Raw genomic sequence first — 24,913 nt, 5'->3', positions numbered from 1 at the left:
TTGGTTCCTCCCTGACTTGCTGCAGTTGCCACAGTAGCAGGCCTGCCTTGTCCCCACGCGTGGTAGCCAGTCTAAGAGGGCTGCCTCCCAGTGGTTTTGGGTTCGCCTCACTAAAGTACCTATTCCCAGATGGCAGCCTCCGCATGGTATGTTTCATCAGGGGGTTGCCTCATGGTGGAGGCCACTCCAACCTGGCTGTTCCCACCCCATTACCTGCCCCCAGGTGATCAATCCCTACACAAGGAGGAAGACAGAACTACGGATTCAAGAGACAGACACATGCGTCTCCAGACAAGATTGTAATCTTCTCAGTGAGAGCTCCTGAAAAAGAAACCGTCCAGGGAGGTCCGGGTTGGGGCTCAGCAGCCAATGATCTGGGCACATGGGAGACAGTCTCACTGAGGCACTGTGGGCGAAATGAGAAAAGGGGGCTAAGGGGGGTGGCAGGGACCTGGCTTCCCAGCACAAGTGCCAGTCCCTGCCAGGCCCCCACTAGGCCCCTTTGCCTGCTGGACTCAGTTGACCAGCAGGGGAAGCAAGTGTCCCCTTCAGCACCCCGCTCCCAACTTCATCTTTGCTGAGTGGCCACCCCAACGCCAGGGCGCCTGTAATGGCTGGAGCTCTGAATCCCAAACTGGGACATTCTGAGCAGCTGCTGGCGACAGGCTGTCACTGGAACCCTGAGGTGGGGATATTTCTGAGCTGATTCAATAGCTGATAAAGGGGACAGCAGATCACGAGAAATGGTGTCAGCCTAGAGGAGTGACAGACATGAAGGCTTGCAGGTCTCAGCCCTTGTTGAGGGGCTGAGGTCCCCTCTGTCTGTTGGGCTGTCACTGGGGCCAGGGGAAGGCACAGTCAGGGAGGGACTCTGGGAGCTGCCTCTGAGGGACCTGGTTAGAGACCTCCCCACAGGGAGGCCTTGACTGTAGGATGCTGGATGGACATGAGCCCAGCGTGGGGGAGGTGAGGGAGAGTGCTCTGGGTAGACAGAATGGCATGTGCCAAGTCCCACAGCCAGGGGGGCGCGCAACCAGTTTGTCCAGCTGCCAACCGCTTGGGTGGCTGGAACAGCGTGGAGGGAAATGGGGATACATGAGGGTGGAGAGGGGCAGGAGGGGGCCACATGCAGGACCATGACACCAGGCTGAGGGGCTCCAGGGCTGCTGGGGAACCATGGAGGACAAGTCACCCCTAGATAGAGTCCTCTAGGGCCCTGAGTGGGGTGGACTGGAGAGAGACACCGAGGCGGGGAGGCTGGCCAAGTGAGAATTCAGAACAGGCTGGGGCTGTGGGGCAAAGAGGAGGGGACCTGGCAGGGTGAGGCAGGGAGGAGCAGAGCTTGGGGACAGGCTGTGCAGGAGGGAGGCATTTTTCTGGGCTCCCACAGCCCCAGGGCCCTGCCATTACCTATGTTTGTTCCCATGCTGTGTCCACACGCCTCCCCACTGGAGGCTTAGCGATCACTTGCTAAGCTCTCCTCACTCCTTATTTGTCCTTCAAATGCTCTGGAAAACTTGACTCCTACCCAGGCTGGGCAGGTGCTCCCTCCACTCCACCCCTCTGATGCCCTGCGTGGCCTTCACTGCAGCCCGTCACCCTGCCCTGTCCTGTTGGTCTGACTGCCGACAGCTTTGTAAAGGGCGTGAGTGCGGGTCGGCCGGTGGGCAGGGGGCGCCACCTCCTCACCTCGGACCTCCAGCTTGCACTCGGCCAGCGCCTCCCCCAGCTCGTTGACAGCCAGGCAGGAGTAGGTCCCGGTGTCGAAGGGGGATGGGCGGCGGATGTTGAGGGTCAGGATCCCCTGGTAGTTGGTTATCAGGAACTTGGGGTCCTCTCGGATTTCCATCTTGTTTTTCATCCAGATCACCTTGGGCTGTGGAGGGAGCAGGAGAGGGGCCAGCTTAGAGAGGCTCCCCTGGGCGGTGGCGGAATGGGCCGTAGGAGGAGGATCTGAATTCTCATTTGGGCTGTGCCGGCCCCTAATTTTGGCCAGATAGGCTTGGCCTCGTCACTTTGCTGACCAGTCTCCTCTTCTGTAAAAGGAAGAGCTCATTCCTGTGTGTCCCGCAGGGCCCATCTGGCCCGTTGCTCTGCCCTCGCCTCCCTCTGCCCCAACCACACCGGCCATCCCGCAGTTCCTCAAACAGACCCCACAGGCTCCCACCTCAGGCTGTTTCCCTCCTCTGGCCAATCAGCACCTGCCCCGCTGGGGTCTCAGCTCACAGGTCACCCCAGCCTCTGGGCTGGGCCCGAAGGCCTGTGTCACTAACTGCTGCCTGTGCTTCTCGGGCACCCTTAGCGCCCTTTGTAACTTTGTAGTCATTTGTGTGAGCTTGAGTTAATGCTCTGCCCAGCACACAGGAGCTTCTTACCCAGTTCAGCACACAGGAAGCCTTGGAAAACACGTGTTGAAATGATAAACGGAGTGGAGGAATGAATGAGCAAATGAATGCTGTAAATAAGCAAGTGCAGTGAATGAATGAACTGAGTCAATGAACGGAATGGGAGGTAAATGAGCGAGTGGAGTCAGTGGCTGAGCAGATAGGTGGAGTGGAGGGAAACAATGAATCCATGCGGAGCCCACAGGGGCCAAAGCTAAAAACTTGGAAGTCAGACCAGAAGTCAGCAAACTGTGTGTAAAGGGCCAAGGTAGTGGATATTTTAGGCTCTGAGGGCCCTGTGGTCTCTGTGGTCCTGGACAGTACACAGGTGAGTGTGCAGGGCCACGTTCCAATAAAACTTGAGAGACACTGGTGGCAGGTGGATTTGACTCGTGGGTTAAAAGTGAGCGAATTCCATGAACGGAGAAGAGACAAGTCATAGAGAAGGGGGCTGTGACGGGAAGGGTTAGGGACTTCATCTTGCTGAAGACTTCCCTCCAGGGCCACAAGCCCCACGCGCACACGCACGCACCTTCGGGTGGCCTCTGACAGCACAGTTGAGAGCAGCGGTGTAACCAGCCACGACCACCCGGTCGAGCAGCGGCGTCAGGAACTTGGGGGGCATCCGGAAATCATGTTCCTTGTACTCAAGAGGTTTCCAGCTGATGCCTGGGTAAGGGGAGATGAACCTGTAAGGTGACTGATCCTGACTGTTCCCCAACCACCCTCCTCTGTCACCAGGTACCATCGCCTTGGAGTCCAGGGATGGGGAGTGCAGAGGAGTCATGGTCAGACCCCAGCCGGGAGGGGAGACTGGACCCTGCAGAGGGGGGCCATACCTGTCTTGAGGATGCGGGCTGTGTCCTTGGAGACACCGGGGGAGTCACTGAGCCCACAGAAGTTCTCGCTGAAAACTCGGAAATAGTATTCGTTACCCACGATGAGGTCGGATACGGTGCAGTGGGTTTGGCGGTTGTGTTCATAGACATTAAACCACTCCTGGCGTGGAGACAAGGAGGGCCCAGAAAAGTCAGGGACACAGACACCAGAAGTGGCGGGAGTGAGGACAGCAGACCCACGTGCGCTCGGAGCTAAGGAACCCGCCCTTCACAGCACTGTCCCCTGTGGCCCTAAGACGGGAACAACCCAAGTGCCCATCAGTGGGTGAATGGAGAGGCACCGTGGCGGCCTCAGAGCCGTGAAACACCGACACCTGCTACAATGTAGCGCCGACACCTGCGAAAGGGGCTGCGTAAAAGAGGCCAGACACAAAAGGCCCCCGTTGCGATTCTGTTCACAGGAAATGTCCAGAACAGGCAAATCCACAGGGACAGGAGAGGCGGTTGCAGGGGCTGGGGGAGGGGATGTGGGGTGACAACTTAAAGGATAAGGGGCTTCCTTTCAGGTGCTGGAAAGGTTTCCGGACTAGATAGCAGCGGTGGTTGCCCAACACTGGGAATGTACTAAATGTCACTTTAAAAGTAATGCTTAATTTTGTTATGCAAATTTTACCGCCATGAAAAAGAAAACCTGTCGTGCACCAAACCTCAGCCAAAAGCCTGCCCTCCGGGCCCCAGCCCCTTCTCCGAGTCTCTTGGTGCCTCGGTTTCCCCAGCTGCTCTGCCAAGCCCCGGCTTTCCTGCCCCCTAGCTCGCCCTGCCCCGCCCCAGCCCCTCTGGTCTCTCACCATGGTTTTCTTGTCTGCTTTCTGGATGAAATACCCGGTGACCTCACTGTTCCCGTCATCTTTGGGGGGCTGCCACTCCACCAGCGCGTTGGTGCCCCACACCTCCTTCACCGTCACGTTCATCGGGGGCCCTGCCTTTTCTGTAAGCGGGGTGCCAGCCGAAGCATCCCTAAAGGTCCACCCCTCCTCCTCTCCCGGTTCTGATACCTCTCAGCCCCTCTCATTCCCCCGCCTTTGTGTGCTACCCCACCTCACACCCTCCCTCCCCCCTTCAATCTCTTCACTCTCCCCTCCCGGGCCATCCTCATCTCACCTCACCTCCCACTCTGGTTCCCCCACCGCAGCCTCTCTGTCCCCTCCCGGCCCGCCTGGGCCACGCACCCACGACCCGGATGCGGATGGTGGCCGTGTCCTTCATGTTCTCGATCTGCACATTCAGCTCATACTCCCCCGAGTCGGAGCGCGCGGCCTGGCGCACGAAGAACACCGTGTCCGTGTCACTGGTGCGCACGTTCACGCGGGAGGAGTCCACGGGCGCCCCGCCCTTTGTCCACACCACCTGGGGCCGGGGCTTTCCCTGGGTGGGCAGCAGGGAGCAGAGGTCAGCTGGGGGCTCTCCCGTGGCAACTGACCCCTGCCCCCCGACCCTGATCCCAGCCACGCACCTGGAAGGGAATGAGGAGGTTGATGGGCTCCCCTACTTTGCGGATGTAAGTCTGGCGGAGATGGCGAGGGAGTCGGATCTTGGGTTGCTCTGAGGACACAAACACAAGGAGGGCTCAGTGCTGGGCTTGGGGACACTCGAGAGAGGGACAAGGAGACCATGGCAATGAGGTTAGGGAAGACCCTAATGATGGCATGGAAAGGGCTGGCCAGAAGACACCAACTTGGTCATTAGCAGAGCAGGGTTGGGGTCAGGGATCGCTCACCCACAATCTCCCTGATAGTGACCGGCTGAGCCAGAGTGGCCGGCTGGCTGCGCCCTGCAATGTTGACCCCAACGACCCGGAAAATGATTCTGGCTCCTGTGGGAAGATCCTTGACGGTGAAGCCACAGCGCTCAATGAGCTCCGTGTTAGCAGGGATCCATTCCTCCGCTGTGAGAGAGGAGTGAAGCTGGGATCTTCCTTCCAAACCTTCCTGCCACCCCCTCAGCTCTCAGCCCGCCCCGGCCTTGAACTAGCAGCGGCTGACATTTTTTAAGCACTTATGACCAGGTTTGAAAGATGGGACATGTTAGCTCATTAGTCCCAGCTCTACCCTACACTCTTCCCATTTCAGGGATGTGGAAATTGGGACTCAGAGAGGGTAGGGAATTGAGAAACAGCTCTTTGATTTCCTGCCTCTGCAATTAGTGTCTTTTCATCTTGGGTTTATTGCCAGGGGTTGGTGAACCAACGTAGGTCAGACCAGCAAGGGTGACGTCTAACAAGGGTAGGTTCTGAAACATCGGGGTGGCAATGATACAGATCAGGGACGGGCTGCAAATGGTAGGAATGGGGTCAAGAACCCTGGGAAGAGAAAGAGGGAAGAAGCTGACCAGAGTCCCACCATCTATCACGGACATGTATTACCAAGTGCAGTCATCACCGTACTCCGTCAAAATGGGAACTGTCCACCATCTCTAGATGAAGAAACTGAGGCTCAGACACTTGCCCAAGGTCACACGGCTAGAAAGTATGGGGTCAGGATTGGAACCCACATCTGTCTGACTTTAAGACCTGGGATATGGTGTCAAGATGATTTCGTCTGGTGATGGAAGGAGACTTGACTTGGGGTGGTGAACACATAATACAATATATAGATGATACATTATAGAATTGTACACCTAAAACCCATATAACTTTTTTAAATTATTGATTGATTTGAGAGGGAGAGGGAGAGGGAGAGGGAGGGGGGAGAGAGAGAGAGAGAGAGACATTGATTTGTTGTCCCACTTATTTATGCATTTATTGGTTGATTCTTGTATGTGACCTGACCCACAACCTTGGTGTATCAGGATAATGCTCTAACCAACTAAGCTACCTGGCCAGGGCTAACCCTATATAATTTTATTAGCCAATGTTACCCCACTACATTTTTTAAAAATTTTTTAGAAAAAAGATGATCTCATCTGTCTTCCTGTTGAGATGACCATGTCAGAGGTTTCCCCATAGCCGTGGCCCTGGGCATGGCATGGAGTGAGTGCTTGATGCATGTGTGCTCAGTGGAGGATGGGGAGTTGGATGTGTGGAAATATGAATGGGTGGGTGGATGGATGGATGGGTGGGTAGATGGGTAAATGGGTGGGTGGATGGATGGACAACAGATAGTTAGAAGGTTGGATGGTCATATAGGTAAATGGGTAAGTGGAAGAATGGGAAGGGAAGAAAGATGGTAGTGAAGAGATATTTATGGATAAAAAATGTTATGGAGAGATGGATAGTTGGATGATCCAAAAGATTTTTGGACAGATAGATGGCTGGATGAATGACTAAGTGCAAGAAAAGGAAGGAGGGAAGGAGGAATAAAATAAGGGAAAAATGAAGGAAAGATGAATGGACGGACAGATGGATAGATGGATGATGAATAAATGAAGAGGTGAAGAAGGAATATAGCTAGTAGGTAAATGCTTGAATAGGATAGATGGGTGGATGAGAAGGTGTTGCCGTGTGGAGGATGGGGGTAGGGGAGGGAGAGAGGGCAAGCTGGTCAGTGGGGGCCTGGCTTGACCCATCCCAGGGATCCGTGTAAATACAGATACCGCAAGGGCAGCTCACCGTCCCATGGATGGGTCCCTGCACTGCCTTATTTTCAGTCCCAGAACTAGACACCTACTGGGGTCCATGTGAGCCACTGCTCCCCTCCAGGCTTGACGGGGTCACTCACAGTCTTCCAGGCAGTACTCCACCAGGTACCCATCGATGCCGCCGGCCCCTATCCTATCTGGGGGCCTCCACTTGAGGGTGGTAGTGGTGTCTGTCACGTCCTCCACTGTAAGGTGCCGGGGTTCACTCGTGGGTGCTGTAAGGATCCAGGGAAAGGGGAGGGGTCAGGGGTCAGCAGGGAGGGTCAGGGATCAGAGTTGGAGTCACTGGTCAGAGAGGGATCAGTAGGGTGGGCCAGAGGTCAGTGAGGAAGAACATGTCATCAACGGTCATTAAAACAAGGTATCAAGGGGTAGTGAGGTCTCCAAGGACAGAGATAGGTGTTAGTCTGCTAGGTCAGAGTTCACTGAGATATTTGGGCAACAGCACGAAGTCTAGGACCATAGAGGTCAGAGGCTGATGCTCTGGGTCAGGAAGAGGCTAGGAGGGTGGGTGAGGCTAAGGGTCCATGTGTTGGGTTGTTAGAGGAGAGGGGACAGAAGTCAGCAGATTCCGTGGGGTCAAAGGCTAGGGTGTAGGGTCAGAGATCAACGACAGGCAGGGCATGGGTCAGAGGTAGACTGGGGCTCGGTGAAGGGGTAGAGGGGCGTCACCAATAGGCATGAAGGGCTTGGTGTTGAGGCTGGGCTGGGACACCCCGATGGCGTTGACAGCAAAGACCCGCATCTCGTACAGGACGCCCTCGATCATCTTGGTGGACTCGTAGGTCGTCTCCGTGAATACCTCGAAGTTCAGTTTCATCCAGCGTTGAGAGCCTTTCTTCTTCCGCTCCAGGAGGTACCCTGGACACCCCCAAGTGGAAAGGAGTGGGCGGTCACAGAGAGGCCACGGAGGGGGTCGCACGTCAGCTGAGGCAGTGAGGGGCACACCAAAAGGCCACACGGCCCAGAGAAGCCTGAGGCCATGAATCTTGGGTTGATCTCAAGGTCACTAGCAGTCAGAGGTCAGCAGTCATGGGGTCACAGATCAAGCAGGGTCACAGGTCATGAATCAGGGGGTCAGAGGTCACAGAAAATCCCAGGCTATTGATCCAAGTGAGGATTCCTAGGTCATTAGGGAGTAAAGAGTTATGCAAAGACCAAAGGGATTGTGAGGTGTCAAAGATGGAAATCAAGTCTCGGGGGGTCGCTGAGGATGCTAAGGACTCTAGAAGTCAAAGAGAAATTGGGGGTACAGGAGGTCAGAGGTCATGGGAACTGTGGTCCACAGGCACTCACCAGTGACTGGCTGCCCCCCATCATATTTGGGTGGCTCCCAGACAAGGATGGCCCAGTCCTCTCCAACCGAGGTGACACGCACAGCCTCCGGGGGGTCTGGGACATCTGGGGGGAAGCAGGAGAGTCAGGGGGCCCCTCACAGCCTCAGGGAACCACCCTTAAGCTCAGCCCCTTCGGCTCCCTCTGCTCACCCACAACCCGCACGAAGATGGAGGCCACGTCCTCGCCGGCAGGGTTGGTCACCTTGATGGTGTAGCGGCCCTCGTCCGCCCGCTCGGCGCTCTCGATCACGAAGCTGCTGCACTCCACGCGGTGCTCGATGCGCGTCCTGCCCTCGGTGGCCGAGAACACCTGGACACAGCCGCCACAGGCCCTGCTCTGCCTCTCCCCAGGCCAGGCCTGCCTCTGCCCCTCCCCTGCTCGAAATTCCACAGCGGCTGCCCATCACCACGCCACGCACAGGCCAGGGACCAGCATCTGCGCCAGCCTCATCACTCCCTACTGCCCTCCTCGCCCTCCAGACACCGCCCTTAATTCAAAACATCAGACTGGCTCATGCCGAGACTTGGCGTGCAATGCCCTGATCCTCTTATCTCTCTGTTCTACTGTTACTCATCCTTTAGGACCTACCCAGAAAATGCCTCTTCCAGGAAGTACTCCTGGATGCCCTCAGTGGAAAGTGATGGTCCCATCCCCTGAATTCTCATAGCTTTCTCTCAACCCCAATCACCCTGGATTGTGACTATTTGGGCACGTGTCTGCCTCTCTCCCAAAATGAGTGCTTCGGGAAGGCAAAGGCTACATCTGATCAATGGCTGTAACCTCAGTGCCTGCGCAGAGAGCCTGGCATTAAGGAATGCTCAGGGGGGTCTGCCGAGTGAAGGAATGAATGAAGACCGAGTCTATGCCTTTTACAGAAGAGGAAACTGAAGCCCAGAGGAGAGAAGACAAATTGAACTGTCCCAGGGCCTGGAACACACAAGGTGAAAATATTTGTTGGATGGGTGGATGTATGTTTGGATGGATGGATAACTGGGATGGCTGGTGGACAAACTGATTAAACACTGGATGAGTGGATGGATGGATGGATGGATGGATGGATGGATGGATGGATGGATCAATTAACTGATGAATGGAAAGATGGATGGATGGGTGGATGATGGATGGATGGATGGATGGATGGATGGATGGATGGATGGATGGATGGAGGACCCACCATGTGCTAGGACAGTCCCATGTGATAGACAAACTTAATCTCCAATCTTCAAAACCACCCCCTGAAGAAAGAATCATAATCCTCATTTTACAATGAAACGGAATCTCAGAGAGGGAAAGCAACTTGCCTACAGTCACCCAGCAGAGAGGGATAGAGTCAGTGCACAGGGGAAGCCCCACCATACCTCGTCCCCCTTCAGCCAGGTGGTGACAGGAGGGGGTTCCCCTGTGATGGCCACGTCCAGCCTCAGCTTGTTTCCAGCCACAACCACGATGGAATTTTCTGAAGTCTTCCCGGAGCAGTCCAGGTGGATCTTTGGTGGCTCTGGTGGCACAGACATGATTCTGGGGAACCTGGGAGCGGGCAGCTGGGCCCTCCCAAAGCCCTCCAGAGGATCTCCCGGGACGCTGGGTCCCAACAGCCACAGAGACCAAGGGGTCCGGGCCCCCAGCCCCTCCTCCCTCAGACCCAGGAGTCCTGGTCTGTTACCGGAGCGGCCAGGCACTTACCTTGCTTGGGGACGTACTCCACCTTGATTTCTGCCAAACACAGAATACTGGATGGTTAGGTTTAAACCCAGCAGGCCCCTTATCCCACCTTCACACCCAGGGGCAGAGGGGAGGGTCTGGCATCACCCTGGCACCTGGGATGCTGGGGTGGGTTCAGGACTGTGACTGTCCCGCGTGTCCCCCACATGGCCACGCTGTGGATGATACAGGGCTCTCCTTCATCTTCTATCTGACTGTCTCTGTGATTGATAGACGCCCGCTGTCCGCCCCCCTCCAGGTGTGTAGTCAGGGAAACTTAATCCTGGGGTGGAAGCATTCAGGCTCCAGGGGAAAACCTAGGGGCCTCCTCACCCAGGAAGTTGAGCTTGGCAGAGAGAGACAGGGCGTAGCCGTCGGGCACAAACGTGTAGTCCCCCTCGTCCTCGGGGCGGACGTCATCAATCACCAGCTTGTGAATCCTGAGGGGTCAGGGGCCCAGGGCAGGTGTCAGGCCGGGTGGCCCTGGAGACCACCATGGAGAAACATCCTCCACCATGTGATCTACATTCTTACAGCCACCCTTTTTATTCTGGCCTTTGCTGGGTTCAAATCTCAGCTTTGCCCCTTCCTAGCTGTGTGACCTTAGGCAAGTTACTTAACCTCTCTGTGCCTCAATTTTCATCTGTAAAATACAGGTAATGATAACAACCCACACCAGGGTTGCAGAGCATTTAGAAAACTCCCTGGCACACAGTGAGTGCCCTGTAAGCTGTAGGATTCTTTCTTGTCATTATCGAAACCACCAGCAGGCAGGGTCTCTTACACAGAGCCCAGAAAAAGCCTATTTTCGCCCAGAGCTGCTGTCAGGAAACCTACAGGGATACGATGTCCTACAGGCATCACGGTGGCTCTCGGCATTCCACAGCCAGCCAGGTGTTTATCGCAGGTGTCTATGTGCTACCTGTTGAATTGCAGCCCCTTGTTTCCTTAGCTTGATCTCTCTGTGGTAGACTGTTTGCAAATATGGCCACAAGTTTTCCCCTCCCTCTATCCATACCCCTCACCAGGAGACCTTGCAGCCTTTCACCTCCTTTGTCCAAAAGAATATAGTGGATGTGACATGGGGACAGTTCCCAGCCCAGGCCACAGAATCTTGTTCCCTTGTACTCCCTCAGAACCCGTTTCTACCACGTGATGATGCCAGGACTAGCCCTACTCACAGATGAGGCATCACAAGGAACAGTGCAGAGGTCACCCAGTTCTCCCAGCGCAGGTCCCCACACAGCACAGGAAGGTTAGCAGAGCTGACCACACAGGCATGAGCAAGGCCATCCTAGATCAGCCAGCCTCCCACCAGCCCAGAGGCTTGATGAAATAAGTCCTTGTCCTTTAAAGCCACTCAGCCCGGGGATGGTTGTTATGCAGCTAGAGCTAGCTGATACACAAGCCCCAGCCCCCAGCCCCTCCACAGTCTGCTCCGCACCTCCCCGTGTGGGAGATGGTGATCCTCTTGCTGGGCCGCACTTCGATCCCATTCTTGTACCACTTGCCCGTCACCTTCTCGTCAGATACCTCACACTTGAACACAGCCTGATCCGAGGCCTTCACTGTCAGATCTGCAATGTCCTGCAGGACCTCCAGCTGTTTCTCTGCACAAGGAGAGAAGGAGATGGATCCAGTCAGTTCACAAATATTTGCAAGCACCCACTATGTGCTAAGGAGTGTTCCAGGCACTGGGGATACAGCTGTGAACAGCCCAGAAACAATCTGCTGGCCTCGTGGAGCTCACGTTCTAGCTGGGAGACAGACGGTGCACAGGGAAACACATAAACATGTAACAAGAGGGAGCGATGAAGCCTGAGGGAAGGCAGGGACGAGTCCACAGGTGGACGCAGGAGTCCCAGGTGGAGAGAACAGCGTGTACAAGGCCCTGGGGAGCCAAGCAGGCTTGTTGGTGTGGAAACAGCAGGCAGGCCAGTGCGGACGAGTGAGGCAGCTGTGGTAGGAGGTGAAATGGGGGGGCAGGCGGGTGGGCCCTGGAGAGGACTTTGGGTTGAGTCTGACAAGGCAGGAGCCACACAGGGTGATGGGAAGACTGCTGAGATCTGACTTACATTTTTTAAATATTTTAAATAAAACAATGTAGCCCTGGCCGGTGTGGCTCAGTTGGTTGGAGCGTTTGTCCCGTGCACCAAAAGGTGGCAGATTCGATTCTGAGTCAGGGCACATACCCAGGTTCCATGTTTTATCCCCGGTCGGGGTACATGCAGGAGGCGGCCGATCAATGTCTCTCTCTCTCCTACACTCTCTCTCCCTCTAAAATTAATAATAATTTTAAAAATAGCTTAAAAAAACAATGTCCTTACATGGTTTAAAATAAAACAAGAAAAATTTTAGATATAGAGGGAAAATCTCATACCCATCCACCTCCAATCATCTAGAACTAGGTCCCTCCTCTACAGGCATCCCCCCCCCCCAGAGCTATAAAAGGAGATGCGGACATACATTCCCCCCCTCCCCTCCTCCCCCCCTCCCCTCCTGCCTCCCTCCCTCCCCTCCTCCCTCCCTCCCTCCTCTCCCTCCCTCCTCTCTTTTCCCCCACATACGAATAACAGCATATTTGCTTTTCCCCCAACAATACACAGCAGGTCCTTGAATAACATCATTTCTTTCAATAGCATTTTGTTGTAAGGTTGAACAGATGCCGTAAGAACATAACTTCAGTTTTTACCACTCAGCCTGTGGTAAAAATGGTTTCATTATATGTCATTTTGTCGCAGTTTTAAGAATGGATCGACCACATCAAGTAAGGACTTACCTTATCTTGGAAATACTTCCACATCAGTAAATTAAAAACTGCCCCTTGTTATGGCTACGTATGGATATGACATAATTCATTTGGTCTACAAATGACCTGAGGTTTGTTGCTTTTTTCATATTTAAAGAATTATAGACTCACAGGAGTTTGCAAAAATAGTGCATAGAGTCCCATGCGCCCTTCACCCAGCTTCCCCTGATGGTGACATCTTAGACACTCGTAGTCCAATACTCAGCTCAGGAAGTGGACAGGGGCACAATACTGTCCCCTTGACTACAGAATGTGTTCAGGCTTCACCAGCTGACTTACATGTGACAAGGATCACTCTGGCTGGTGTGTGCGTGTGTGTGTGTGATGTGGGGCAGGCATGGAAACAGGGCAACCAGTGAGGAGACTACTGCAACGGTCCGAGCACCAAGGGATGGAGACCGGGGCCAGGGGAGGCCGTGGAGGTGGGCAAAGTCAGGTTCAGGGTCTCCTCTGAGGACTTGCTGGTGAATTGCATGTAGGGTGTGAGGCAAAGAGAGCTGTAGGGACAATTCCAAAACCTGGGGCCTGAGCAATTTTGAGCAGCAAGGCCCCAGCCCCACCTGGAGGCCCCGTACCTTCCACAATGAGATCCGCCTCGCACTGGCCGCCATTGGTCATGACCTTGAAGCGACCCCCATCCTCCAGGGTCACTTCTGAAAAAATGAGGATGTGACGCTTCCCATCTTTCTTGAAGCGGTACCGCGCCTTGTAGGAATCCTCCTTCGTCATCTCCACGCCGTCCTTCATCCTATGTGGAGGGGACGTGAAGGGGGAAGTGAGGGGCCCTCACCGCCCTGGGCCTGGATGTCAGAGGGTGAGTCAGGGGCCAGAGATGATCCTCAGTGAGGGTCAGGAGTCCAAAGGGAGGTCACAGGAGGGAGGGGAGATTAAGGTTGGCAGAGGAATCTTGAATAAATGGGTCAGAGGTGGGGGTCATGAGGAAAAAAAGGGTAGGAGGTCACAGGCCACTGGGAGATGCCTCTAGGTACCAGTTGTAGGTCAGGGGACACAAAGAGAGGAAATGGGGAGAGAACAGAACATGGAGGAAGTCCTGAGTTCACAGAGAAATGCCAAATATTGTGGCTTCTGTAAATGGTGCTTCCCCTGCCTGGGACACTCCTGCCTTCCTATTTCACTTCTACCTCCCCATCACTCAAATCTCAGCTCAATCATCACCTCCTCCAGGAAGCCTCCCCTGACTTCCTGAGTCCCTTCCTCCTATTAAAAAGTGGTTACAGCATCAGTTACAGCTCCTCTGAAACACTTGTCAAAACAGAACTTTTGTATTTATTCATGTATCTACTTGACTAATAAGTAGATACGTGGACGGATGGATAGATGAATGGATGGGGTGTGTGGGGATGAACAGATAAGCCAAAGGATGAATGACTGGTCAAATGGATGAATAAATGATTTCATGAATCTGAAATAGCAGGGATCAGGAAAAGGGGATGGGACAGGTGGAAGTCAGATGTTCTTCTAGAATTTCTGGAGGGTGAAGGTCAGGATTTAGAGAGAAAGGCTGAGGCCTCCTGGAAACTACTGGGTAAAGGCCCGGAGTTTCCAAGAGAAGCCATACAGATCCGGCCGAAGCAGAGGAGTGCGGACACCTGTGTGGAGATGGGGGATCGAGAGTCACTTACCACATGACCTGGGCACCGTCTTCAGACACCTCCACGGCCATTTCTACCCGGTCGCCCACAAACACCTGTTGGTCCTCAAGGGGTGTCACTATCAGGACTGGAGGTTCTGTGGGCACAGGGGGGACAGGCGGTCAAGTAGTCTCAGGACCCCCTCCAGGACCCTGATCCCCAGGCTCAGGCCCAAATCCCCACCTGACCTTTGACGAAGAGCTCGGTGAAACACTTCTCGTCCGCGACAGCGACCTCATATGCTGCATCGTCCGCCATGGTGCACTTGTTGATGGTGAGAATCCGCTTCTTACCGACATTCTCAAACACGTACCTGGTGCAAACACCCCACCTCAACCCGGGGCCTGGGGCGCACCCTAGGCCAGGGGTACACCCGCCACCAGTTCTCAGGCAAGTCACGCTCGGGAGGCAAATTGTGCAGGAGGAGATAGGCGGTCCAACTCCTCGTATTTAAACACCCACTGAGGAAACGCAAACTACTCAGCCACCCCCATCCTCTGCTGCTGAGCAGGGGCGCACAGCGGCCCACCTGAGGGCTACACTTCCCAGCGTCCTTTGCAGCTGGGAGGGCTGCACCGCTGAGCTTGGGCCAACGGGTATGGTGCGCGCACCTGCCGGGGACTTCTCTCTCCTTCCCCGCTCCAGCCCACCAGACACAGATGTGCCTATGACCCGGCTTCAATCATGCTGACGGTGTAGCCGAAACTATGGAAACTGGGTGGCCGAAAAGCCTCTAAGAGAACAGCTGGCCCACCTGCCTCCATCGGCTAGAAATGCGGCTCTAACTTAATGTAGTCTAGGGACTCTTACACCAACTTAACCTGCGCCTTAACTAATACAGCTTTTTATCTTATCCCAAATGCTCATGATGACAGACTGAGAGAACAAAGCCAAGAAAAAACAATTTTTAAAAAGACCCCATCCAGCCCTGGCGGGTGTGGCTCGCTTGGCTGGGCGCCACCCAGTGCAGGGAAAGGTCACTGATTCCATTCCGTTCAGGACACAAGCCTGACCTGTGGGCTTGATCCCCAGTAGGGGGCGTGCAGAAGGCAGCCCATCCATGTTTCTCTGTCTCCCACTCCCTCCTTCTCTCTCTAAAAATCAATAAAAAATCTTAAAAAAAAAAAAAAAAGAACCCATTCATAACTGTCCCACCAAAGGCAAACATTTTGCCCCCGCCTTCCAATCTTTTATCTATACATATGCAAATAACATTTTGTGGAGCAGAAATGGGGACTGCACTTCTGCACGTCGTAATCTTGGACAGTTTTCCAAGTTAGCATAAATTTTACAACATCTTTGTAGTGAGTGCAGGCACCCAGGCATGGAACTGCACATTTTTGGTTGTTTTCTATGTTTCGCTACGATAGCAAAGCTTTGGTGAGCATCCCTGGCAGCTAAACATGCACAACCACAATAGTTCCCTGGCGACAAGTACCTCAAATCGCACCACCGAGTGGCTTTTTAATACGCTGCCATTCGGGGACGTGGCAATTTACTTGCCCACCAGTGGGTTTGTGGACCCACTTCCCTATGTCCCCCCAGCACCAGGTTTTATCGTTTTGTGAAGCCTCTGCCCATGTGGGGAGCAGAAAGACCGCTGCTCGGACCTGCATCATTACTGCTGTCGCTGTCGTTGCCACGTGCGAGACTGAATGTGTGCTTCGCAGGGACCGGCCACCTGGGTTCCCTCTCAGCTGAGCTCCTGGTCTTCAGTGCTTTTGTGTGTTTTCTACTGAGATATCCGCACTTTTCACACAGGTGAGGGAGCGCCCTTTCTGGGTTCAGAGTGGCCAGCCTTATTTCTGGGGGCTCTCTCTGGGTTCCGGATCCCCCCCCAGGCACCGCCACACACACATACTTGCTGCTTGGCTTGATCTCCTGGCCGTTCTTGAACCACTTGAGGGGAAGGTCTGGGTCACTGATCTCCACCACCAACTTGACCTTGCTGCCCCTGTCCACCTGGTAGGCCGGGTCCAGCTTCTTCGTGAAGGCTGGAGATTGAGGGATGGCGGGGGATGGGGCTAAGAGGTTCTCAGCGCCCTGGTCATCCCCAGAGCTGCCAAGTCTCCCTCCCCAGACCACGGGCACTCCAAGATCAAGGTGAAGAAGCCTCCTGTGAACTTGGAGGTCCCTGACAACGGGCCTCTGCCGACTGGGGCCTCCAAAAGGTAGGTCCAGGGTCCAACCATCAGGCACCCTCGCCGCCGCGGTCCCCGCCCCCTCAGGCCGGCACTGACCTTCGCTCTTCTTGACCTCCACCTTGGCCTTCTTGAGCCGCTTCAGCATGCCCCGGAGGTCTGTGATGCCGTACTGGAAGGCGATCTTCTCGTATTCGCTCTTCTTCGCCCCTTTCAGGAGCTCCCAGACCTCGGGTGGGATGCCCAGGTCGTCGTCATCCTTCTTCTTCTTCTTCTCCTGCTCGACGGCCTCCCTGAGGGCGGCACCCAGGCCCATGGGCTCCCCCTCCTCGCCCACGCCGCCTTCCGGCTCTGGGCCGTCGCCCTTGACTCTCTCCCTCCTGCGCCATCGCCCGGCCTCCTCCCTGGTCTCCTGGCCTCCCCCCAGCCCCCCCCCTCCAGGCTGTCCCCCACATGGCCCGGGAGGGATGTTCCCGACCCCCCACATCAGCTGCCACCCCCTCCCCTGTTCAGAACTAGGTGGCTGACGGACAGAAGGGCAGGTGGGGAAACGATGGGGAGGTGAACGCGGGCAGGTGGGTGGGCGAATGGGCAGGTGGGTGGACAGGTGGGTCAGTCGGTGGGTAAACAGGTGGCTGGTGGGTGGACAGGTGAGATGCGTGGGCGAGCGGATAAGCGGATGAGCCGGTAACCCCGAGCCTGAGCACACAGGAAAGTGGACGTGAGGGTGAAGGGTTAACGGGCGGGCAGGTAGGTGAACCAGCAGACAGACAGACGGCAGGGTGGGTGGGAAGTGGGTGGATGGAGGAGGTGGGAGGGTTGGGGGGACAGGGAGTCCACAGAAGGCAAGTGGGAAGCAACAGGGGCGGTGGGGCCTCGCCCACCACCCTTCTCCTCCTGAACCCCCGTCTTCCCCCTCTAGGCCGGGCGGGGCGGGCGCACCTCTTCTTCAACAGGCCACTGAAGTCCAGCTCGCCTGCGTCTTCCGACTTCCCTTCACCACTGTGGCCGTTGAGAGGGGGGGTGAACTCCTCTGAGGTCCCTCCAGACTCACCTTGGGTCCCCACTTCTTGCCTTCCCCGATCCTCCCTTCTCCCAAGGGGAAGCCCCCTCTCCCCAGGGCCCAGGGTCACTTACGAACGCTTGAAGTCTTCTAGACCCTGCCCAGAGGAGTCCTGAGTTGCTGGGGAGGCGATGCGGGAAGAGGTGAGCTGAAGGCGCAGCCTGATCGCAGACCAAGAGCGCCCTGTAGGCCCGCGCGTGCCCAGGCCCCTGCGGCCCCTTCCCCAGCCTGCCCGCTGGGACCCTGCTGTTGACAACCTGCCTCCTGAGGCCTCACGCGAGCAGCCAAACACCCTAAGCCCTTCGCCCGTCACCCTGGCCCTGAACCTGCGCCCCCTCCTCTAAAGCCCTGGGCCTGCCTCACCCCCCATCTGCACGCTCGCCTGCACCTGTCCCCCACTCCAGACCCCAAACCCTCAGCCCCCACCCCCGTCAGCGCACCCTCCACATCGATGCTGAAGCCACAGCTGTCGCAGATGTCCTTGGCTTTGACCTCGAGGCGGTAATCACCGCGGTCTCCCAGGACCACCTTCCCGATGTGCAGCTCCACATTGTACACCTGGGGCCGGGGCCAGGCGTGTAGGTGCAGGGGACCGCCCCCAGCGCCACCCACATCACCAGAGCCCACCCACAACTCTCCATCCAAGTCCTGGCCCACCCCACAGCTATCTCTTCCCATGCCTGGGCAATCTTCACCCGGGGGCCTATGCCCCTGGTGCCCTGAGACTTTTCTGGCGATGTAGACACCGCGCCCAGTGCAACCTGCCTGAACCCAAACTGTCTCCCCTCCTGCCCAGCACAACTTCTACCACACAGCCCCGAACAGGCTCCCTCCCCGGAGGTACCCTTCTCCATCTGGGGGAATCCAGGCCATGAGTACGCCTCAGACGTTCACAGGCCTTTTGAGAAGCGGGGCCTGCACAATCTCCCGCCCTGGGCCCAACACCCTCATGTCCCACGGGGTCCTCACATTGCTGGAGGAATCGTGGGTCTCCTTGAAGGAGAATCGGGCCCCGCTCTTGATGCCCAGCTCCAGCCATTTCCCCTTGAACCACTTGATGGTTGGTTTGCCTGGGAGCTCCTTCCCGTTCACCTTGGCCACAATCACCACGTCCTTTCCTGGGGGGGGGGGGGGGGAGAAGGAACCCGGAGACTCTAGAGAGGACTGTGAAGCTGGGAGCCGCCAGCCCCTCCTCCCTCACGCCCAGGAGTCCAGGACCCCAGCCCGTCCTCCCTCAGACCCAGGAGTCAGGGCCCCCAGGCCCTCCTCCCTCACACCCAGGAGTCAGGGCCCCCAGGCCCTCCTCCATCACACCCCCTCACCATTCTCCACGGACACAGAGTCTGGCTTCTTCAGGAAAACGCCAGTGGGTTCCTCAGAAATGGGGGACTGTTCCTCAGATGGGGCTTCTGCTGGGAGACAGGATTAGGGGTCTGAGGCAGCTGGGAGGGACAGCAGGCCACTTTGGGGACAGAGCTTAGAGCCAGTGAAGGACCCTCTGCTCAGAAGCCAAAGGCCATGGTGTGAAGTGGCTTTTCCTGACCTGAGAAAGACCACATGTCCCCCAGGAAGCTGTGTGACCTTGGCCAGGCTGGCCTAGCCTTTTAGGCCTCAGTTCCCCCATCTGTGAACTGGAGGGTGTGGACTGGATGGCCTTGAATGGGACTTTGCAGTAGGAAAAGTGTAAAGATGGGCTGGGGAGTTCACAGCTGGCAGGACTCAACGATTAATCAGCCAGCTGTTGGGTGAGGGCTTGAAGGCCAGGCCCCAGTGTCCTGGGGGCACTGGGGAGCCATGGAAGGCTGAGGAGGGGCAGGTCAGCTCTGGGGCCATGGGGAGGGCAAGAAGGGTGCAGAGGGGCAAGGGGAGCCTGGGGAAGGAGGTTCAGGTTCTGCTGAGTCCACCGGGCACTATCTCACCTTTGGGGGACTCTGCGGGAGTCTCCTCTGGGGGGGCTTCCTTGGGAGCAGCTTCCTCGGGAGCTGGTTTGGCCGCATCTTTGCCTTTGGGGGCCTTTTTGGCTGCTGTACGGTAGGTGTTTACAATTTAGCACAGGCTCAGTGCCCTCCTCCCTCAGACCCAGGAGTCCTGGCCCACAGCTCCCTCCTCCCTCAGACCCAGGACTCCAGGTCCCAGCCCCTCCTCCCTCAGACCCAGGAGTCAAGCCTGTCCAGACAAATTTATCTCTAATCTTAAGTATACGCGGTCAGGTTTCCCCTTGGCACAGGAAGGCTGTGGCCCGTCCACTGAGGCCACAAGGCCCTGACCTTTTGGGTCATGGGGGTAAAATTAGCTGTTTGCCGGGGCTGGAAATTGGACACCTAGTGCTAACCACAGCATCTCTGCCCTGCCGGCTTGCTGGCTCCTGGCTCACTGGGGCCCCACCTGAAGTGAGGGGCTGGACCCCACAGCCTGGCTGGCCTGGTGCCAGTGGCCTGGACACTCCGGGAGGAGGGCCCCTCCCTGGGGACTTTTCTCTTCTGTTCATTTCCCCATAGAGAAGTCCCATCCCCATATCAAGAAGTGGTCCCCCAATCTGCACATAAAGAAAGACTGTCAGGCCTTATATGAAGGCCCCTCATTCCAACATGGAAAGCCCTGGTCCATATAGAAAAGAGGTCCCTCATCCTCACAGACCCCTCCTCACCACAGAGGCAAGAATCCCTAATCTCTATACACACAAGGGCCCGAAGCCGCTATAGACAAAGGCCCCAACCCGCACTCAGACAAGTGGCCCCATCCCTACCTAGAGGACCCCATGTCCAAGCTTAGAAGAGCCCAGTTGCCATGCACACTCCCCAGTCCACACGCGGGCACAGGACCCCGAGCCCCATCCTTAAAGAGGGCTCCAAGTCCCAGACAGAGCCTCCACCTGCACCCAGATACCGGCCTCCTGACTCCCTACCAGGGACCCCCTCACCGCACAGGGAAGGGGACCCTCCGCCTAACACAGATATGGGACCCCCGTTTCACATAAGGGTGGGAACCCCTCCCCACACAGAGGAGGCGCCCCATTCTCCCAACATCACAAAAAGGGGAGCCCCTGTCCCCACTCAGAAAGGAGGACCCAGCTCCACGGAGAGAGGAAGTGCTGAAAGCCACCTGGTTTTGCCTCGGGCATGTCTGCGAACCTCCTCGGGCTCCTCTGACCACAGCTGTGTCCCTCTGGGCCCTAGGGAGGACAGGTGGGCCTCCGGGGGGAACCCTTTAAGGAGTACAGTGACTCCCAGGAGTCTTCGGGAGGCATCCCTGGGCTTCCCCACCCTCCCCTGCCTCCCCACAGTCCACCTGTTCTACAGGCCAAGGAGCGACGACAGCCCAACAAGGACAGGTGGCTGAACGCCAGGTCCCCAGGGAGGAAGGGGTTGCTTGAGACTCCTGGGTCCAAGGGAGGAGGGGCGGGGGACCCGGACTCCTGGGTCCGAGGGAGGAGGGGCTGGGGACCCGGACTCCTGGGTCTGAGGGAGGAGGGGCTGGGGACCCGGACTCCTGGGTCTGAGGGAGGAGGGGCGGGGGACCCGGACTCCTGGGTCTGAGGGAGGAGGGGCGGGGGGCCCCCGGGCTCCTGGGTCCGAGGGAGGAGGGGCTGGGGGCCGGGACCCCTGGGTCTGAGGGAGGAGGGGCGGGGGGCCCCCGGGCTCCTGGGTCTGAGGGAGGAGGGGCGGGGGACCCGGACTCCTGGGTCTGAGGGAGGGGGGGCTGGGGACCCCGGGCTCCTGGGTCCGAGGGAGGAGGGGCGGGGGACCCGGACTCCTGGGTCCGAGGGAGGAGGGGCGGGGGACCCGGACTCCTGGGTCCGAGGGAGGAGGGGCGGGGGACCCGGACTCCTGGGTCTGAGGGAGGAGGGGCTGGGGACGCGGACTCCTGGGTCCAAGGGAGGAGGGGCGGGGGGCCCGGACCCCTGGGTCTGAGGGAGGGGGGGCTGGGGACCCCGGGCTCCTGGGTCTGAGGGAGGAGGGGCGGGGGGCCCGGGCTCCTGGGTCTGAGGGAGGAGGGGCGGGGGACCCGGACTCCTGGGTCCGAGGGAGGAGGGGCTGGGGACCCGGACTCCTGGGTCTGAGGGAGGAGGGGCGGGGGACGCGGACTCCTGGGTCCAAGGGAGGAGGGGCGGGGGACCCGGACTCCTGGGTCTGAGGGAGGAGGGGCGGGGGGCCCGGACCCCTGGGTCTGAGGGAGGGGGGGCTGGGGACCCCGGGCTCCTGGGTCCGAGGGAGGAGGAGGGGGAGCCGGGCTCCTGGGTCTGGGGGCAAAGGGAGCTGGGGTGCAGGATCTTGGGTGCCGGGGAAAGGAGGATGGCCTGAACCCCTGGGTCCTAGGGAGAGGGAGAGGAAGGGGCTGGGGACTGAAGCGGGTGAATGGCACGGGGGTGGGGGTGGGGGGAAGACAGGGTCTGGAAAGCCATTCTTAGTATCTGCAAGTCAGGAGTTTTCGGGAAACCAGAGCCCGGGGCCGGGGGTGGGGTGGGTAGGGTGGGGTGGGTGGCGGTTTCCCAACGTGGGCCTGACGGCTGCGGGGGGAGGGGGTCTCCGTGCCTGCTCGGGGACTCCGCAGGGCGCCCCCAGACGTGGGCACACCCCAAGGCCTGGGGCCCCGGCCACCTGGGACCCCGGGCTGGCCGCCGCCCCTCCTGGGACCGCGCCCGGCCTGTCCCCGGATGATTCCCGGAGCGGGCGCGGCGGGCACCGGACGCGGGTGCCGCCAGCGGGGGCGGCGGGAGGCCGGGAAGGCCCTGGAGGGGTGCCCGGGCGTTGGCGCCCTTCCCGGCAGGGAGACCTGTGGCTTCTGAAAGGCGGTGGGGGGTGGCTGGACCCCGGGTGGGGAGGGGGTGGGGGAGGAGAGGGTCTTGGCGACCCCAGGTGTTATGAGGGGAGGACAAGGTGGGCTCGAGAGGGAGGGGAAGGGGGTGGGGGGCTTGGGGTTAAGGAGGACGGGGGTGGAGGGAGGCGCCGTCGCGGGGCGAGGGCCCGGAGGGAGGGAAGACAAGCCCCTCCCTGCTTTCTTCCCGCCCATCTGCCCCTCCCCCTTTTCCAAAACCCCCTCTGAGCCGGAAACTGCCCCGCCTCCAGGGAGCGCCGACCCAACCCGGCGGCCTCTTTTGTGTGGCGTCACGGGTTGCCAGGCAGACTACCGCAGGCCCAGCGAGGTGGCGGAGCCGGGGGAGCCGCGAAGGAGGCGCTGCCCCTCGGGGCCTGGCGCCCTGCCCGCCAGCCCGAGGGCTGTGTCCAGAGGGGGGGTCGGAGACTCGGAGAGGAAAGCCAGAAACCCAGGGAAGGACGGGGACCAGAAAGGGGCGGAGGGGCGGGGGCAGAGACCCAGAGGGAGAGCGGGGCAAAGGCCCAGACAGAAAGGGAAGCTGGGAGAGGGCGGGGAAGAACCCCCGGGCCACAGAGAGGGAGACAAAAACCGAAGGAACCGCCAGCGCCAGGAGCTCCAGCCCTTTAGCCTGGCCTTCAAGGCTCAGCCTAGTCTGGCTCTAACTGCCTGTTCCATCTCCTTTCTCATCTCCCCCTCCCTGTCCCAGTGTCTCTGAGGGCCAGCAGCACTGCAGACCCTGACAAAGGGTCCCAGGAGGCCTGTCTACCTTCATTTGTTTTATTTTATTTTATTCCATACTTGGGGTAAGACTAGTTTTTACAAAAGGTAGCTCATTTGCAAGAGGAGGCCCTGGTGAGGACATTGTGCCCCCCACATCCCTCCCATGCTGTTCCCTTCCCCAAGGTAGGGGTGGGGCTGTCCTTTCTTTTTTCTTTTTTTTTTAAATATATCTTTATTGATTTCAGAGAGAGGAAGGGAGAAGGAAGGAGAGAAAAAAACATTAATGATGAGAGAGTCATTGATCAGCTGCCTCCTGCATGCCCCCTGCTGGGGATGGAGCCCAAAACCTGGGCATGTGCCCTGGCCAGGAATCGAACCTTGATCTCCTGGATCCTAGAGCCACTCCCAGCCAGGCTGTCCTTTTCTTGATGGCAGGTCCCAGCATGGGCTCCGCTGCCACCTGCCAGCCACCATGCGCCCCTGTGAAGACCTCTTCCCTCTCTTGGTCCTTGACGCTCCTTCCTTGGCCTCCTGCTGTCCATCAGTGGGTGGTAAGTGGATTCCAGTTGTATCAAAGGCCTGTCCACTGGGCTACAAGGGACTTTCACCATCTTCCTCGTCTTCCTCTCCCATTTCACAGAAGGGACAACTGAGGCCCAGAAGCAGCAAATCTTTGACCTTTGGTCCCCCAGCCACCCAGGCTTAAAGGCTTGGACTCCAGGGTCAGCCACAGTCTCTGACACCCCTGGGGGCTGCCAATCAGAGCTCCCAGCTGCATTCACACCAGGGGTCAAACTGCAAATGGCTAGGGGCCAGGGCACCTGAGAGAAACCACCAGGGTATGACAGCCAGGGGCCTTGGGGTCCAGGACAGATTGGAGAGCAGAGGCCCACTGGTAGGGGACACCACCCTGCTCCAGCTTCTCTCCACACTGCAAAGCCAATTGCTGGATTGTGCAAAGTTTTAAGTGAAGGATTTTGCAAAATCTCCCTCTATTGAAATGTCAACTAAATTGGATCCCCCTCCAAAAACAAAAACAAACAAAACTGCTACCATGAGTTAAAGAAAACCCCACCTGGGGGATCTGATTTGCCCCGAGATGGGTAGGAAGTATGTGTGTAAGGGGAGTCACCAGTTTGAGACCTCTGGTTAGAAATGATGGGGGGGGGGGGGAGGACTGCCGAGATCACCCAGAAATCAGCTGAGTGACCAGAATGATCCCCAGCATGGGACTACAGAAGACACCTCAGAAGAGGGAGGGTTCCCATGACAACTGAGGGCTGCTGGTGGGGTCCCCAAAGGGGTATATCAGGTGGAAGTCCCAGGGGGGACGCACACACAGATACGACTTGGAGAATCCCAGACACAAAATAAGTGGTAGCAGGGTGGTTCCAGAGAATTAGGGGATCCCAAAGATGATTGACGGATTTGGGGGGACAGATAGGACAAGCATCACAGCTGGGCAGAGAGACCTGAGACATGATAAAGGGGTCCCAGGGACCTCAGTCATAACTAGAAGATCTCAGATGTCAGGTGGGACTCACAGGTGAGCAGAGATCCCAGACTTTGGACAGGGCTTAGGGTTGCTGGCAGCGCCCCCTCCTGGGGTGAAAAATCTGTGGGCTCACCCGCCCCCAGGTAGGACTGTGGGATCACAGACACACAGAGATCTCAGGTACTCAGCCTGGTTGGGGGACCTCAGACATCACAAGGGGATCCCAGGGAAGCTCTTGGGGTTCTGGAAGCACTGCCCCGCCCACTCCACACAGACACTTGGTATAGTCGTCTATGGGTCCTGTGACCCAAGCCAGGGAG

The 24,913-nt window shown here is 57.6% G+C and overlaps 1 protein-coding gene across 1 annotated transcript; it reads right to left on the bottom strand.

The window, feature by feature from the left end:
* Positions 1–286: 286 nt before the first annotated feature.
* Positions 287–20,684, bottom strand: MYBPC2 (myosin binding protein C2). The gene is made up of 28 exons (XM_087827448.1): positions 20,666–20,684; positions 19,483–19,587; positions 18,886–18,972; positions 18,533–18,681; positions 18,004–18,121; positions 17,638–17,683; positions 17,443–17,502; positions 16,600–16,793; positions 16,221–16,353; positions 14,548–14,672; positions 14,351–14,456; positions 13,283–13,455; positions 11,343–11,508; positions 10,232–10,338; positions 9,881–9,910; positions 9,556–9,695; positions 8,347–8,506; positions 8,156–8,260; positions 7,532–7,720; positions 6,940–7,074; positions 5,001–5,168; positions 4,737–4,825; positions 4,453–4,648; positions 4,072–4,211; positions 3,224–3,383; positions 2,917–3,053; positions 1,690–1,876; positions 287–406 (listed from the first exon to the last, which is right to left on the bottom strand). Exons 1-28 carry the CDS (start codon positions 20,682–20,684, stop codon positions 396–398), a joined length of 3,435 nt encoding a protein of 1,144 aa, XP_087683574.1. The 3' UTR covers positions 287–395.
* Positions 20,685–24,913: the final 4,229 nt, after the last annotated feature.

The sequence above is a fragment of the Miniopterus natalensis genome, chromosome 18 (assembly GCF_054644295.1).
Source record: "Miniopterus natalensis isolate mMinNat1 chromosome 18, mMinNat1.hap1, whole genome shotgun sequence".
Lineage (NCBI taxonomy): Eukaryota > Metazoa > Chordata > Mammalia > Chiroptera > Miniopteridae > Miniopterus > Miniopterus natalensis.
This window is presented reverse-complemented; position numbering and strand designations above follow the sequence as displayed.